This window comes from Strongylocentrotus purpuratus, unplaced genomic scaffold (genome assembly GCF_000002235.5).
Source record: "Strongylocentrotus purpuratus isolate Spur 01 unplaced genomic scaffold, Spur_5.0 spur5_scaffold_16, whole genome shotgun sequence".
Lineage (NCBI taxonomy): Eukaryota > Metazoa > Echinodermata > Echinoidea > Camarodonta > Strongylocentrotidae > Strongylocentrotus > Strongylocentrotus purpuratus.
In genome coordinates, this window is record NW_022145601.1 from 21,140,262 (window position 1) to 21,158,406 (window position 18,145).

The 18,145-nt window shown below is 38.7% G+C and overlaps 1 protein-coding gene across 1 annotated transcript; it reads left to right on the forward strand.

The window, feature by feature from the left end:
* Positions 1-1,116: 1,116 nt before the first annotated feature.
* On the forward strand, positions 1,117-18,010 carry LOC115924707 (aminopeptidase N-like). The gene is made up of 13 exons (XM_030987466.1): positions 1,117-1,470; positions 6,184-6,502; positions 9,533-9,852; positions 10,166-10,439; positions 10,966-11,086; positions 11,626-11,774; positions 12,572-12,685; positions 12,967-13,101; positions 15,589-15,720; positions 15,931-16,106; positions 16,782-16,873; positions 17,007-17,143; positions 17,840-18,010. The coding sequence occupies exons 2-13, from the start codon at positions 6,206-6,208 to the stop codon at positions 18,008-18,010; spliced, it is 2,118 nt and encodes a 705-aa protein (XP_030843326.1). The 5' UTR covers positions 1,117-1,470; positions 6,184-6,205.
* Positions 18,011-18,145: the final 135 nt, after the last annotated feature.

Below are 18,145 nucleotides of genomic sequence, written 5' to 3' on the forward strand. Positions count from 1 at the left end.
CAAGGGGGGGGGGATCAGTTGTACAACAGCAATATTCCCAACCTAGACAACCTGTCCTTATTCACACGATCTATTTCACAACTAATTTACGAAATACCGTTTTCATTTTTTGGCCTGCAAATGGGACATAGTACCTTTAATAATAGCATAATTATGGGACGCAGCAGGAGGCCGCATCCCGGGGCGCTCCCGGGGCCGCATCATGCTGATGGGTAGTAGTGCAGCCTCGATCTCTGAACGTAGCTGGCATGGGTTTGTAGTAAAGTATCTGTAAACACTTTCATTTTCAAGAAGGATATATCTTATTTTGAAAGTGTGGTTTTTTGTGTTAGACATTTTATTTCAATGAATATGAACATTTTAAAAAATTCAGTACAGAGGAAATGTATTCTTTAAGGTCCTTAGTAAAGTAATGATAATAATAAAAGTTTTTTCTTCATTAAATCACTTTTCAGTCCCCGTGAGAGAAAAAGCAGAATAAGGAAGATATCAAATTAGGCGATAGAATACCATTAATAGTTTAAAGTATAAAGGATTTTGTTGAAAGTCCTTTTGAGGGTGCATAAAGCCCCACAACGAAACATTATTATAATTATTGTTATTCTTCTTATTATTATATATTTGTTGGTATTATCTTTATTATCATTTGTTTAGTTGTTATTATTACTATCACTTTTGATATTGTAAAATCATCATCATTATCGTCATTATTTTGCTTGATGTCTTCAGATTATGTTTCATGAATGAACCGTTTGAATGTTTTCAAACAGTTTTTGAACATTTTTGGAAGACATACTGAACATTCTTAAAGACAGCTGACCGCCTGAAATTACAGCTGGTCGGGTTAACGCCCGGGTTAAACACTACACCAGAGTTGCTGATGAAGGAGCTGTTTTACTCGCATATTTATTACATTTTTAACACAGTGATAATCAATCATGATTTTGTTGTACTCCTCCATTGCGATGCACATGTAGTGGGAAATACTTTAGGAAGCAAAACAGGCGAAACAGAATGATGTAGAAAATAGAAAACACAAAATGCAAAAATGAGAGAAGCCGCGTTGTGTCAAATTAAAGCGCGACCATCCCTTTCGATCTGATCTCGATTCTCAGATGCAGGTTCGGGTTCAGGGGGGAAACACTCCGTTCCTCGGACTAGAGCGTTAACTGGCCGTCCCTTGTGTAGGAGAGTCACTCTCTGTGCACGTTATACGCTAAACTTCTCGCAATGCAAATAGTAGATTGTGAACCCGGTGTTTGGTGTGCCCGCACAATTGTTACACAAAACTGGCTTTGAAGATAAACCGAAGAGGAAGAGTGTGAACGAGCCCTCAAAAGGCACATCCCTGGTACAAGGTACGAGCCAGCCAGACCGTGTACTGGAGGAGGGCGAGACCGACGTACTCCACCAGCTGTCGGCAGTTGTATCCTCACCACCGATATATATTATTCTCTTCCGTTCCGAACGGTAAGCTTTTATTATTTAAACAAACTTTAATCCTGTCTCTACGATTTTTATTTTTATTTAACGGGCTATCATCTCCAGCCATGTAATCCCACTGTGATAATGAAGCAGAGCCTCATCCAATTATAATTGTACTGTCATACTGTGATCCATATTTCCCCAACTTTTCGAAAGTTATTTTCATGAAAGTTCTACCCATGCGCGGTTATAGAAGAATATTTTAAAGGGTTTTGGGGAGCTGGGGGGGGGGGGCTCTTGAGAGTTCAGTCTGTATATGCATGTGCCGTTTTAATTCAGTAATCAAGAAAAATAATAGGAGCTTGAGTAGATTAGAATGTATGGCACTTTAAATCACTAGATGGCAATCACTAATTTCATCACCGATGGTCAGATGTACAACAGTAGTCAGAAGCTTGTAGGATTGGTAAAGATTTGTCACGGCCATTCTAATAAAATATCTCATTTCATATCCCCCCCCCCCCCCCAAAGAAAAAAAAAATTGTACTTTGGCCCATGGTGTTGTTATGGTATTGGGTATTGTATTGTATGAACACAATAACACTAGTGTCAGGGTTCTTGTGAAGTTTTGTGTCCCTGGCAAATGTGTGAGTTCGTAAACGCAATGTGCAAAATCTTCACAAGAACCCTGGTACTAGTGTTATTGTGTTCATACAATACAATACCCAATACCCTAACAACACCATGGGCCAAAGTACAAATTTGGACAAAGATCTCAAGGCTCACGGACGCAATTTTACTGGTTTTTTTTTGGGGGGGGGGGTATTATCTGTAGCTCAAAATTATCCTTCCATTTTTTTTTTAAATTCTGTAAGTGAGCAAATGAAAATTAACAATTTTGCTATAAAGTAGACATTGAATTGTTTCTCCCTTCCTTCGTTGGTTCGCAAATGAATCGTCAGACAATCATACACAAATGAAAACCCTGGTACTGCAGCAATAGTTTGGCCCACGTAAACAGACAATGTTGAATATCATTTCTGATAATGTATTAATTACTATGTTTGGTATGTGCATGGATTTTTAAAAAGCACTTGAAACAATTAATCATAATATATTACTAGGTAAACTATCTAGTTATGGCATTTGAGGGATACTTCTTGAATGGTTAGAGGACTATCTTAATAACCGATTTAACCGTTTAGTGTGGTCTAACGTTATCTGGGAGGAAGAAGATAAAATTAGGTGTTCCACAAGGATCAGTTTTAGGGCCAACTTTGTTTTTGATTTATATAAAAGATTTGCCAGCTGTTAATGATTATTTCAATTTTTGGCTGTTCGGCGATGATTCCAACCTATTTCACACTTTTACTGCTGATCAGGGTGAAATTAATATAAATGAAGTGGATATATATTATATCTTTGATCAAGTAAAGATGTATGGTGTATAGAAAACCTTAAAACAAAGAGTTAGTTTTTATATTCCCATATTGTGAGTAAATCACATTGTGTCATACGTAGGTGCGTAATAGCTAACATTTAAATGAATATTAAATGGGTTATTACTTTAAAATCATTATATAAATTGAAAGGTTTTTTTCATCAGGTGATACATGTCTGATCAAAAAAAATAAAATCATTATTTGTGTTTAACTTTCTTTCAAATTTTGAGCCAAAAGATGAATGCGCGTGACATCCACCCCCATCTCATATATTTGCAAGAGTTGTAGCATGGATGCCATGCAATACCCCCAAATGCCTCCAAAGTGAAAAATACACCTCTTCGCTGGTCTACTATACTGTTTGGAATAGTTGGTGGAGCTTATTTATTCACGAAAACGATCGGTCAGATTGGTTCTGTTCAAGAATCCGTGATCTAAAACTAGAATAAGTTACCATCGCATCCCATAATCAGCATCAACGGTTGTCGGGGTTTTTTTCTCCACGCAATATACAACGGAACCTATCAGAAGGATTTAGTTTATGTATATGATTTTTTTTTGTATTTACCCAGGGTAGCCACAAAAGTATTAATACTGCTATTCCTGTTGATCTTTTTAGCTTTTATTAGTGTTCACACTTGTACAAGCACTGCTTTTTAGTGGACCCCTCTGCTTCCAACAAGTATTTCTTACATTTGTTTTAAATGCTTATAATTAATTTGTAATGTTTTGTTGGAAACATGAATAAATTGAAATTGAAATTAAAAATACCAGAGAGACAAATGCGAGTTAAATACCTCATTGGGGATGTAAGCACCGAGAAAGGATCAAACGTGGGTCCTTTCGTGCGAGAGTCAAAACCCTCCTCCATTATTATACCACATTACCTTTTCTTATTATTATGGCATAAAGCTGATGCAGGTCACATTTCATGTTATTGAGTTTCATTTTTGTTTTAAACTTTGCAAAAGGGATGCATTCCCTTTAACGTAATTACAGTTTTGGGAATAACCACAAATCAGAACAACTCGGAAGGAACTCGGGTGTTATCCTGTTTCCGTTTGATATTTATAGACACATTTCTACTGGCCCTTTTAAGTGAAATATATTGTGTAACAATTAGCCGGGAGTTTTGTACACGGGAGTTGTATACGCGGCAAAACATAAAATAACTTTAAACCCTGTTCCGTTCAATGAGGAAAGCATCGTACTGGTGATGGGGGTGGGACTGCTGCCTCGATCCCCCTCAAAAAGGTAGAGCATTGCGTCACTTTATAAACAGCTGCTATTGATGTAGTTCCTAATTATACAGATCAACAAAAATGATACAATGTAGTATTCATACACAAAATAAAAACAGAAAGTATAGGAGAAAAGGAAGGAAAATTGAAAAAAGAGAACAAGTTTTTATTAAAAAAATTCAACTTGCTGATTTCTCTCTGCATGCCAAAAAAGATTAAAAATCAAAAAACATGTGTAAATCAGAAGTGCTCTAATTTTACGAGTGATAATGAAAATCATATGACGTGCTTAGAGGTATTACGCAATTTGCGGTATAGAAATATCTTATTATTATTATTATTATTATGTATGAAAGTTGTATAAAAAGCAAATCAAGCCCTTCAGTACGAACAATTCTTGAGTACAAATGCTTTTAAGCAAGGCACGTGTAGGGGAATAGCGTAAGAAGTATGATTTTAAAAAATGTAACTATATGTATATTCGTCTGAAGCCGCGCCTATGCTTGACCGCATATCAACGGAACAGAACCTATAACATGGTATTGGGTTACTTCAACCGTTTAGGTGGATCTCAATATAAAGTATGATATGTTGTGATGATTTTTAAAGTGTGTTAAGAAGGGTTTATATACGTATCCATCTCCGGTCAATACTCCTTTAACGATGTTTTCTTGGATTCGTGGAGGTAAATAAAAAGGGGATCGTTTTTGCTGATCTTCCCCCGGCGTTTGACCTTTGCGTTGAACTTCGCCGTGTCAAATGTCACAAAGTCAACCAATGAGTATTCAATCTGTTTCTGATCAACGAATTCCCTTCTTTTAAAGGGGATATTTTCCCCGATATCTGGCCTAGTTTAATAAACAGAGGTAAAATGAGAGGAGGTTGTTTGTGAACAATAGACAGAAGTCTGATACAACTCTAGAACGTTCTAAATCATCATAATCATCATCGTTGTCATTATCACTAATATCGTCACCTGGATGGAGAGTGGCAAATGTAGATGAATGACTTGCTAAAGGACTTAATTAAGTGTCCCGCATACAGGGATGCGACACCCCGTCTAAAACATGGGTTTCATAGTCCATGTGATTAGAAGGGACTTTTAGATTTGCACGACGAGAACGCGGACTGTTTTTAAGGCAATGTGACTGGCAGTGCCTAAAACGGACGTCAAATTGCCTTAAAAGGATGTCACGCGTCGCAGTCCACGTTCTCGTCGTGCAAATTTAAAAGTCCCTATTCACTAAACCACTCACCCTCTCCGGAAAAGGGGAGTGGAAAAACTGTTGACTCTGACTGTGACGTTGAAGGCCTGGGAAGAGGTAAACTAGTAAAACACGTGTTTGTTACACTTTATCTGTAATTTGTTTGAACTTCTCTTCTAGCTATAGAGTACTATTCCATAAGGTTCATAAGGTTCATATCTATTGTCCATTTAACGATGGAAATTCGTCGTGTTACATGGTATTGCGATACACATAATATATTACATATACACTCATAAAAAAATCATTAAACTAATTTTTGAGTTGACAGAAAACATAAACAAACAATTAGAAATCAAAACAAAGATATAGTCATGAATCGAAAATAATATACATGTAGGCAGTGATGTGACGATAGGATTTTACAAGTATCGATAATGTATTGCATTATTATCATTGATATTCCAGCAATGTATGTAATTTAAACGAAAGTTCGAATTTTGAATTATTTTTTTTCTATTTTTCTTTAAGTTGCAGGATGATGATTGGATAGAATAATTTATGATTCCATGAAATGCCATAATCGTACATGTGTTCAGGTAACCAGCTTTAGTTATATCTAAGTGAAGTAAATAATCATGAGCATTGCAAAATCATACTCTTTGTAACTCTCTCTCTCTCTCTCTTTCTCTTCTCCTTCCCATGAATCCCTTAATCTCTTTTCTAACGTTCTGTCTTTCTTTATCCATTTGACGCACTGTTATCTCTAACTCTCTATCTCTCTATCTCGCTTTCTCTCTATCTCTGCCTCTCTTTCTTTCTATATCCATGTTTGTTTTATTACGGTAGGTTTATTTCTTTTAAACAAAGCTGCCAAATAAGGAGAATCAGCATGACAAAAAGTGGCCAGTTCGAGCTCCATGACGAGACCGGAATGAAGAAGACGAAGGGCTACTTCTGTTCGACGTTACACCTCATCGTCCTGGCAATCGTGGTCGTAATCCTGCTCATCGTCGTCGGATGTATGGCTTACTTCCTGCCTGACCGGCCGTGCAAGCCGCCGACATCGAATGGTGTCGTAGGGGAACCGACAACGACGTCACCCGAAGAGGAATGGAACGGTCGTCTGCCGCGCAACCTGATCCCCAGAATCTACCACATCTACCTCAAGCCCTACCTGCTTGAAGAAGTAAAGAAAGACAATTATATATCTCTTTCACTTAATGTCAAAGTAAAGTTTGCTTAAGTACCCCCTCCCCCTTTCCCCACCCCCACATTTACTTGTATGTATGTGCATGCATCTCATCCCAAAAACCAAAAACTCTACGGCAAACCGTACCTGTATGAAGAGTTAAGAAAATCTACATCACTTTAATTCAAATTAACATTTTCTTCCCATTCAACTAATCTTTAAAGCATTCAAGTAGTTGTACGTATTTCATGTTGTATGGCGCCACCCTCATCCCAAAAATTATCAACGCTACTTCAAACCATACCCGTATAAAGAAATAAAGCATATATATTTACTTCTTTCGCTTAATTTAAAAGTAAAGTCTGTTTTCATCCATTTATTTGTCCCCATTTTTCAGCAAAGGTACAAAGTACGCAACCTTATTCTCAAAACCTACCGACTCTGCGTCAAACCCTACATGCATACAAAAGTAATTAATTTATCTATTTCAATTCAAAGTCTATGTTTCAATTATTCACATTTTACAAAACTTTCAAATACGGGTAAAACATTGTATTATGTAGTTCGAAGGTCATTAATGATATGCATATAAGATAGGGTTGTACGACATGACGCTCCTCGCTCCAACGTCATTTCCGAAATTAATCCTAACTTTGACCCTGGACCCACTACTATACCTAACCCTAAACCTAACTTAAAACCCAATTGCAACCCTAACCCTAACCCAATATTTTTTTTACAATCGAATAAGTGCCAGGTCATCGCGTTCACGATTATAAAATGCATAAGAAGGCGCGGAATACCGTTTTAGTGGGAGCCTGTAATAAGTACATCTTTATGGATTTTGACAAGACAATTAGAACGGTGACGAAGGGAGTTTTGTTTTAGCTTTGATGGTGATGTAATTCCATCGGCAAGTCATCATCATTCTACATTTGCCACTCGCTAGATTTCTAAAATTGAGAAGTTCATTTTCTGGTAGGCAATTACCCTGTTTTCAGTCTGAAATTAACCAAGTGAAAGAATGCTTCATGTCATTGTGGTTAAACCCAGTACACGCCTTTTCCTTCTTGCATTGTACCATAAAAAATATAGAAATATCTCGCTGGTAAATTATGCCAAGACATCGATAGGTTGCGGGTTAGAGGGACCGTGTTACAAACACAACATGTTCGTTCCTGCAAGGGGGAGGGGCTTGGTAGGGACATACTCACGATCTACATTTTACACTTTTCCTTTGTAATTTGATGTCACAATCATAAAGTAATCACAAAAATCGAGTGGAGCAATGCGACACGATTAATAATCCAGGTCTAAAAGAAAATATGGCACAATGTTGAAGAGAAATCCTTTTGGATTTGGGCGGTAAGGACTGTAAGCCCCTTGTGAGCTCAACGGGATTGAGTTGGCTCACAAATATTTGATCAAGTTACGTCCAAAAATATCTCAAAAAATAATGTACTTCAAGATCATTTTCAAACATCTATACAAGGTATTGTACATTGGATAACAAATAGAACTGTGTAGTTCCTTCCCCAAATTTACAGACCATATTCTAACTGTCTTGATGAGAAAATCCAGTCTTGTAGAGTCATAGCAGAGATCACTGCCTTTAGTGTTGAATTCACTGTTGTAAATTGTTGTTGATGTTGTTCTTGTTTTTGTTGTTATTGTCGTTGTAATTGTTGTTTTTGTTGTTATTGATGTTGTTGTTGTTGTTGTTGTTTTGAGGATGGAATCTACTCCATACAAAGTGATCCCTTATATGCTTCCCCAAAAAGGTGGATTTCACGCCTGTACATTTATATCGTGCTTTATCTGACTAGCTTAAACGTATAAGAGCTGACAATTTTTTTTACCAGGGGAGTGTTTCACTAACAGTAACATCGCATTTAAATTGGACTTAAATATGGCAGGCCATTCATGCCACTGTTTGCTCTCACCATTATGATCCTTAGATAATATTTTATCCTTCAATAATGAATTATCAAACACTATAAATTTTGTAGATTTGTTGCCATGATTTGTAAGTCCCTTGAGAGACCATTTCCAATAAATGGTGAAAGTAAACAGTGGCATGAATGGCCTGCCGTATTCAAGTTCAACTGAAAGCTAATCTTACTCTTCATGAAACACTCCCTAGGATACATACATGTTCGTGCCCTCATGTCGGTCACGTGACGCATTCACTACTAGGCCTATATAAATTGCCAAACCGCAACATTCTGAACATGACTAAAACTAGGCCGCAACCGTTGACCTCTCACTCCGACACCAACAAATTGCTGGGGGTCCCATTAGCAGTGGATCACGAGTGATGGATGTGAACCTGATCACATGAGCGCCGTATGCGGTGGTGAAGCTAAAGGGGGCGTAGGGGCAACCCCCATTAAAAAAAAATAGGAAAGACACAGAAAGAAAGTGAGAGTGAACATATAGAAAGACAACCCACTCCCCCTCACACACGCATGCTCTCCCCTTACCTACATTCATGCTCCTAATACATTCACAGCTCCCCCCCCCCCCCCACATGATACCAGTTTCCTTGTTACGGATGGACCTATAACGCTATGCCGCTGCTCATATGGTCACACGTTTTAATGTTGTCAGTGGTGGCATCTGATTTTGTTTAAAGAGGGGCATTAATTAGACTTAGTGACGTATCTTGGATTAGGCATACGCTTTGGCAACTCCTCCCTCTCATTTATCCATATGGGGGGGGGGTGAATAAACTTGTAACAATAGCTGACAGATACATTCTGACGGTGCCAGGTAAAAATGTCAGAGGTAATCTTGTCGCTGGTACAAAAACAATATCGTGAGCCTCTAGCTCAGGTGAGCTAAACAAAATTATGGTAGTATTTGGGTCAAATATAGGGCAAAAAGGAACAACAGAAGTGAAGATTGTATTTATTTTTTATTTTGTTTTAGGGGGGCTTAAAAGATGTACTCTGTATTCATGGCCTCGCCTTTTAAACATATGTCAACAACTTTTAACTGTTTTCATCTTTCCTTTTAATACTCCAGGACGTAGGGCCAGATACTCGTCTCTTCACTTTCGACGGTCAGGTCAAGATAAACATGACCTGTGACGTGGCCACCGACGTCATCACACTCCACAGTAAGAACATCACCATCCTATCCTACGAACTCGTGGACGACGTCGGAAATGCAGTGGCGGTCGCCGACGTAACCTACGAAGACAGATATGACTTCGTCCATTTTCATCTTGACATGGTGCTGGAGGAAGGCAGGAGCTACGAACTGGTGATTGACTATCTCGGAGAGCTGTTGGAGGGTAACACTGGGTTTTACCGCAATAGCTACGAAGAGAGAGGGGAAACCAGGTGAGTCTACCCAGATAACTTTAAAAGTACTTTTTGTTTTAAGATCACATTTTAGATAGTAACGTGTAGTTCGGCGGTCAATAAGTAACTTAACTCCGTGTGAATACTCTTTTGCATGTCGTTCTATATTCTGCAAAACTTACTGCGACGTCTGTGTACGCTGTAATTGATCTCAATTAATTCATCAGGGGGGTTTTGGTAATAGTTTATCACTTTATACCAATCATAAGAGTATTTAGATGTAATCATAGAACAAATAACTCCGAAGTAAACTTCGAACTTCAATCTCTGTCTCCTACTCCTTTCCTCTCAGGTGGTATGCCGCGAGTCAGATGGAGGCCACGCACGCGCGCAAAGCCCTGCCGTGTTTCGACGAACCGGACCTGAAAGCCGTCTTCCATACCCAGATCGAGCACCGCGCCGACATGGCCGCCCTCACCAACGGAATCGAGGAAACCGAGTTCGAGACTCAGGATGGGTGGGTCAAGACCGCGTACAGGGCGACACCCGTGATGTCGAACTATCTCCTCGCTTTCGTCGTCGGTTATTTCAACTACACGGAACAGTATTCGGATAGAGGAGTTCGGGTGAGTTGACAAAGCGGTCAAACGGTCATAGGCCGATTCAGGGGGAGGAAACGATCCTTCGACCCCACCTCGACTATCTGGGGAAAAAAATGAATAAGACAACAGCAGCAACGCTAACCGCAACATGACGACAAGTAATGACTTTGACGACGACAACGACGACGACAACAATAATAGCAGCAAATATGTTTCAGGATTAGATATTATGATACATGTATTTCAGGGGAAAATGCCTCTGCCTCCCCCGTTTCGGGCTTTGAGAGTGGCGGTTAGATTTCCAAAATTGTAATCCCGGGGCATTTTGTGTTTTGTTCCTACCTCTTAGAAAGCTGAGATAGGGCCTGTGGAATTATTGCCACGGGGAAGCAATAATGTCGTAGTTGATACATTTCCTTTACGAGCAAATATTAATCTCTCAATCTATATATGGAGGTTGTCATATTAAACAGTATTCTCTCCCCCAGAAAAGCCTTATTGATCAGACAGTAAAGATTATCATAACGTCATTGTTTTCTTTATGTTATAGTACCGGGTTTGGTCACGACCAGAGAAAATAGAAGCAACAAGATATGGTTTGGATATTGGAGTCAATATGACGACATACTTCGAGTCATATTTCAATATTTCCTTTGATCTCCCAAAGCAAGGTGAGTTATGAATGTGTATCTGGTTTGAATGGGAGGTTTTGATCCCCCCCCCCCTCCCTCCTCATTCAGCGACGCCTGTATGTATTTCTGTCTTAAGCCCACCGCGCACTAACCCCACGATCGTCCTGCGATCCGATTTTTCGAAGAAATGGCAATAGTATCAAATCGGAAATTCAACAAACATCATATTCCTGATTTAGCTACAAACCTATACAAGTGCGTTTTTGTCAAACTCTTCTAGTCATAAAAAACCAGAATCGGCTGCAAATCGTAGACAATCCCACTACAGGTCTGACGTGTGACGTCACTACGATTCTAAGCCGATTTTTACTTTTTCCTCTTCTGAGGAAGCATGGAATCACTTTAACTTTTGAATTTCTAAATCATATGAGTAATATTCAGATCTTCGATCGTTAAGATTTTACATGTTTGAATGTTCGTATCACATGCTATAATTGCACATTCTCCCAAAATCGGATCGTAGTCCAATCGTGTAGTGTTCGTGCGGTAGTTTTATTCTTTTTCTCGTCGTGTCGCAGACATGATCGCCACGTCTGTTGGAGGTGCCATGGAGAACTGGGGCCTCATCATCTATGTCGAGAGTTATCTCCTCTTTGACAATAAGATCGACTCGGCTGAAGACAAGCAAGGGGTTACCACTGTCGTCGCTCATGAACTCGCACACCAGGTACTTCAAATGTTTCTAGGATTGATGATAGTGATGATAGGGAGAAAGAGGAGGAAGATGGTGATGGTGGTAATGATTATGGTAGTGTTAGATGTTATGACGATGATGAGTATGGTGATGATGATGATGATGATGATGATGATGATGGTGGTGGTGGTGGTGGTGACTGCAAGATTGATTCAGCTCGAGACAAGTACTGGGTTGCACCAGTCGTCTGCCATGAACTTGCAAAATGTTTCCGAGATTTATGATAATCATCATCATCGTAATGTTGATGATGATTATGATGAGGAGGAAGAGAACGACGGTGGCGATGGCGCTGGTGGTGAAGATGCTAATAATTATGATGATGGTGATGATGAAGATGATGATGATGATGAGGGTGGTGTTGGTAGGATTGGAGGTCTATGGCGACGATGATGTAAGTGGTGGTAGTGATGATGACGACGATAATGAATCATAGGATGGTGTTCTCGAAAGCGGACTAAATTTAGTCAATGATTTAATCCACCGACTGAGTATGGAATTCCAAGTGTCAATATGAATATGTTTTCGAATAATGTAATCTGTCATTAAATGTAATAAAAATGTTATATCACAATTAATAAACAACAATAAAACTATGATATAATTATTTTATCATGGTAATTTAGGGACATATCAAATTATTCAAAAAATATATTCATATGGACACTTGGCATTCCATACTTAGTCGGTGGATTAAACCATGGAATAAAGTTAGTCCGCTTTCGAGAATACCACCCATAGTTTACAACCACTTTTCTTTCGCCATACAGTGGACTGGTAACCTGGTCACTTGTGCTTGGTGGAACGATATCTGGCTCAACGAGGGAATCACCACCTACCTAGCAGACCTCGGCATCGACTCCGCTAAGCCGACCTGGAGAATAGTGAGTAACCCCTTCGCTCCTCTTCCTCCTCCAATCTCCCTCCCTGTCTTCCAAATGTCCTTACTTCATCCCCTCCCTTCCCCTTCTGCCAAAAATAATGTACCAAATTAGCCGTACAAACACCCCATCTTTTTCGACATAATCCTAGATCCGCCCCTGAATTGTTATTCGAATTCATTTCGATTGTGTCATACATCTCAAATGCTGTTTCCTGAGAGTAAATTGTTTTCAATTGTACTCTTTTCCCCCTTTTTGTTCTTCTTTAATACACGCATATATAGCATGAACAGTTTCCCATCGTGTATGAGACGGTCTTCAAGACTGATGCCCGTGTGACGTCACGTCCGGTCCGGCCGCCACCTGTCGACACCCCGGATGAAATCAGTGAACTCTTTGAAGACATATCTTACTACAAGGTAAAGAACTATTGATATTCTATTCGTTATGGTGCAAAAAATGTCGGCAGCTGAAAAAAAAGTTGATGACTTGTATTAAGTTTCAGATTGGTTTAAGTTTCAGATTGGTTTAAATCCAATAAACTTTCTCTTAATACAAAAAAGACTCATTTCATGTATTTTAAACATCATTCTCATAATACAGAAACACCGATATATATTAAAATCGATGGTATGCTACTAGAGAAGTAAACTAAGTCCAAGTTTTGGGGAGTTCTTATAGATGAAACCTTGACTTGGAATGATCATTTACACCATGTTACAATGTGCATTTCCAAAAGGATTGGAATAATCTCCAAGCTAAAGTTTCTTCTACCCTATGCAACCTTATTCCTACTATATAATTCGCTAGTTCTCCCATATATAACATATTGTAATAGTGTATGGGCAAATTGTGGTTCGACAAAAATTAATTCTATTTTCAAACTACAAAAGAAAGCCATACGTATTTGTACAGGTTCGCATTTCTTAGCTCACACTTATCCTTTTTTCTATAAACTTAAAACACTAAAAAAAATCGATCTGAATACTACTCAAGTAGCAGTTAATATGTTTAAGTACATTAATAATCTGTTTCCACTATCCTTTGATAACATGTTTTGGTTTAATAGTTCTGTTCATTCATACTCTACTCGTATATCTGGAAACTTCCATCTTAAAAACCCCAAATTATCAATAACACACATATCTGTTAGACATTCTGGCCCGGATATTTGGAATAATTTTCCCGACAACATAAAGTCTTGTTCAACCATCTACTCCTTAAAAGCTACACTTAAACGACAAATAATACAATCATATGCTCCCCTCTCTTTAAATTAGTATAACAAAACCGTGACTTATTTTGTTCTTTATCGTGCAACTGCTTAATGCACCTGCACTTGCTCTGCACCCACTTGATCACTCAGTTTTCCGGAGAGAGTTATGTCGCCAATTCTTTTTTTTTATGAGGCCGCCATCCATCTCTAGCCTAACCGCTCACGATGGTGGTCTCCTGCGTTCTAAATTACCTCTCTAATTTATTGAAAATATTTCATATTTCTTATCTTATTGTATGCTTCGTACATGTTTATTGTATGATATAATTGTATATGATTTTTTATTTAATTACTTTTGTAAACATTTTATTCATTGTATTTGTTATTGTTCGAAGTTTTGTACTTTGAATTTGAATTTGTATATTTTTGAACGCAGAAATAAAATAATCAAACAAAACAAATTACTGTTGGGAATATTTTAGCTTAATTTCACGTTAGCAGTAGGATATTCTGTATTACTTGTATACTCTCTTTTATCATATTCATGGGTGGTGTTGGGTGTATTGTTTCTTTCGTTTAACTGAGAGTCGGGATGTTTGCGGTTCTATAACGTCCTTTGGTTAGACATTCCTCTACGTTTGCGGCTCGCAACCCGAGTGAAGTGATAGGATACAAGATAGTGCGCGGATAATGTAAGATTAAAAATGGTACAGGAGCCTCTGATGATCCACTGTATGAATAACACATTAATTTTGCATTGTATTTATCAATACTATACAAATAATACACAGCAGTGAGAGCATTACCGCCTCATGCGTGTTAGACTGTTCCAAAGGTACCGAGTGAGGGTAATTTTACTAATGCCCGAACAAAATGATGTGTATTATTTGTTTTATAAGATTATGTTTTATTTGTTTTATAACATGATTTGGATAATGACCGGTCATTATCCGAATTACGCATTAGGCGAAATAAATGCCTGGTCATGTGTACGCTCTCAACCAATCATTTGATTAGGATCCACGTCATCATCTTATGAACTGTAATATCTTAGGCCTACGTGATATTTGTGAGCGAACCTTTATGATGACAATGATTATGATGATAAAGTTGGTGGAGATGATGATGATGATGATGATGTTGGCTTCTTATATGGCCCCAATATCTACCTCGGCTGGGAGCTCATGGCACTCGCTCTTAAATGTCATAGCTAGTTCGTCACTAGAAGTTGTCATTTCATGGAGCTTCAAAAAGGTTCCTTTCAATGGAGATTGTACGTGGGAGGAACTTTTCAGGGGGCGGGTGGGACAGCCACGGCTAGTTTTAGATCTAGGTCGATAGGAACTATTAGATTTGCACGTCGACATAGTGGACCGCTACGTGTGACGTCCTTTTAAGGCACTGGCAGTGCCTTAAAAGGAACTCACAGTGCATTAAAAGGACGTCACACGTAGCAGTCCACTATGTCGACGTGCAAATTTAAAAGTCCCTAGTGATGTGAAGAATGATCATACGTATATATTCTGCTGAGTTGGGGCCACGTGGTATTGAAAAAGCGTTGGGCGTTCTTGAACATGATGTAACTAATGACCGCATTCAACATATGGGCGTGCATGGCGTATCTCAACTATATCTCACAACATTCAACGGTTTGCTTGAATCTTTGTTCTTTGTTGAATTTTTGTTCTAGGGAGCTCAAATTACCCGGATGTTGAGGAACATGCTCGGCGAAGAAGTATTCATGAGCGGTATTCGCCATTACCTGAATAGACACAAAATGGACGTCGTAGTCACTGATAACCTGTGGGCTGCTTTCACCGAGGTATTGATTCTCTAAATTTAAAAAAAAATTAACAAAAAAAATATTTATAGTTTAGCAAAGGAAATTGAGTGGAAAAGAAAGAAAATCAAATTTACAATAAACAGAAGTGGCAACAATTAATGTACTATCGCATGTCTCTTCTGGAATTTAATACAAACATGATGATAAATAATATTCCCGCAAATACCGTGGTTTGATTTCCCAACTCAGGTCGATAAGGGCATCGGTGACAACGACGTCAAGAAGATCATGGACACGTGGACGCTCCAGATGGGTTTCCCCGTGGTCGATATGCGGCGCATCAACGACCACCAAGTAAATGCTTCACAGGAACGCTTCCTGGTCGATCACGACGCCGAAGCCGATGACAAATACGGTGATCTGGGGTATGTGAACAGTGATTCATGCCAGAAAGCTATATTTCACAATTTTTTTCCGACGAAATCATGGAAGGTTTCCCGACGAGTGAAATAAACAAAAGGCATTTAAAATGTTATATTATAGATATATTGACTGTTATGAGAGGCACCGCTGTTTCTATAATAGCTCAAGGGGACGTTACATCCTGATATGACCCCTCGGTGCACCGCTAGTTGAGTAAAGACTTGTTAAAACATTACAGAAAATCTGAGACACTGTCTGTAAATCTTCGCTGGAAAGTTGCCTGAATGTTACGATCATTTGGGAATTGCATACAAAAATCCGCGCTCGCACAAAGAAACTTTGTGCACGTAAACCAATGGGGATCTCAGCAAAAAGTATTTATGCGGCCCGTTACCCGGGGCAACGGGCATCTTAAAAAAAACTATTGACCGGTAGGCGGGAATGCGGGCATCTTTTAAAAAATTATTGACCGGTAGGAGGGGATGGCTAAAATCACGACTCCAATTTCGACCAATCAGATGACTAGATTTATTCAACATACTAAAGAAAGGTATATATTTTTTCTATTGAACGACAAACATGGAGTTGATTATTACTTATATACATGTAGGCCTAGGCCTATATGTAATTATAATGTTAAATGTATAAATATTTATATATTTTATCTTTTGCTTTAGATACCTCTGGTATATCTACCTAACCTATACACAGAAGACAGGTGCCAATTTCGAAATGCCACTTTCTACATGGATCCAAAAAGAACCGTGGGGTAAGAATTTTTACGTAAACGGTTGCCCATAAAGATGGATAATGTTTTCTCGCCTCTTTTCGTGATAGATAAAGTTTAAAAGTTCTCAGTATGTTATTGATCTATTGACCGAATATCTAATTTTTTTTCTCAGCTCTGGTCGAGTTGTCACCCTCCATGGGGAACGAGGATTGGTACCTGGCAAACGTTAAGCAGTCCGGGTTCTTCCGCGTTGACTACGATGACGAAAACTGGGCTCGACTTGGTAAACAGTTGATCGATGACCACACGGTGAGACATATTTACGTATAGTTGTAACGGTATTTCTGTTTGTTGTTTATACTGATGATTTCGTTGTAGCTGTTGCAACTTATTACTGATGGTGAAAGATAATGTTAATGTTGGTATTGCTATTGATACTAATGTTGATGATGGTGTTGATGATGTCAAAATGTTGATGAGGTTCATGTGTTAATGGTAATGATACTGCTGATGAACTTGATGTTGTAAATGATCTTGATGATGTGATGATGATGACAATGAGGAGGATGACGTTGATGGTGATGTTGCTATTGATGATGAGGCTGTTATCGATGGTGATGGTGATAGTGATGATGTTGATGATGGTGTTGCTTTAGTACATGATAAATATGTTGCTGTTAATGTTGCTGTTAATCATGATAATGATGATATAATTGATGACATTACTCCTAATGGTGTTAATGATAATCTTAATAGCGGTGATGTTGATGATCTAGATTTTTGTTGAGAAATTTTATGTTGATTATGATGTCAATACTGCTGATAATAATGTTAATACATGTACCAATATTAATTATCATACTGTATTGTTGATAGTAAAGATATAATTTTTTAATAATTTTGACGTTGATGATGCTGATATACTTGATAATTTTCTTTACGTTGATGACTTTGCGGTTTAATAATGGTAATGTAAATGTTAAGATCCTGTTTTCCAGGATTTAGTTGTCGATGAATTCCGCCATGTCCCAAGCACGACAAAGTGTAGTATTTGTGAATGGCGCTCGCGTTAAGTGTCTCATCCGCGGATGCCGACCCCATAATGATGGTTCTAGGACACCTACCCCTTGGACATTCACGCCCCAGTCAACTATCCCCAGGACAACTACCCTCTAGGACAACTACCCCGGACAACTACCCCTCCGACAACTACCCCCTAGGACAACTTTCCCCCCGGACAACTACCCCCTAGACAACTACACCCCAGACAAATACCCCCTATGACAACCACCCTCTAGGACAACTACCCCC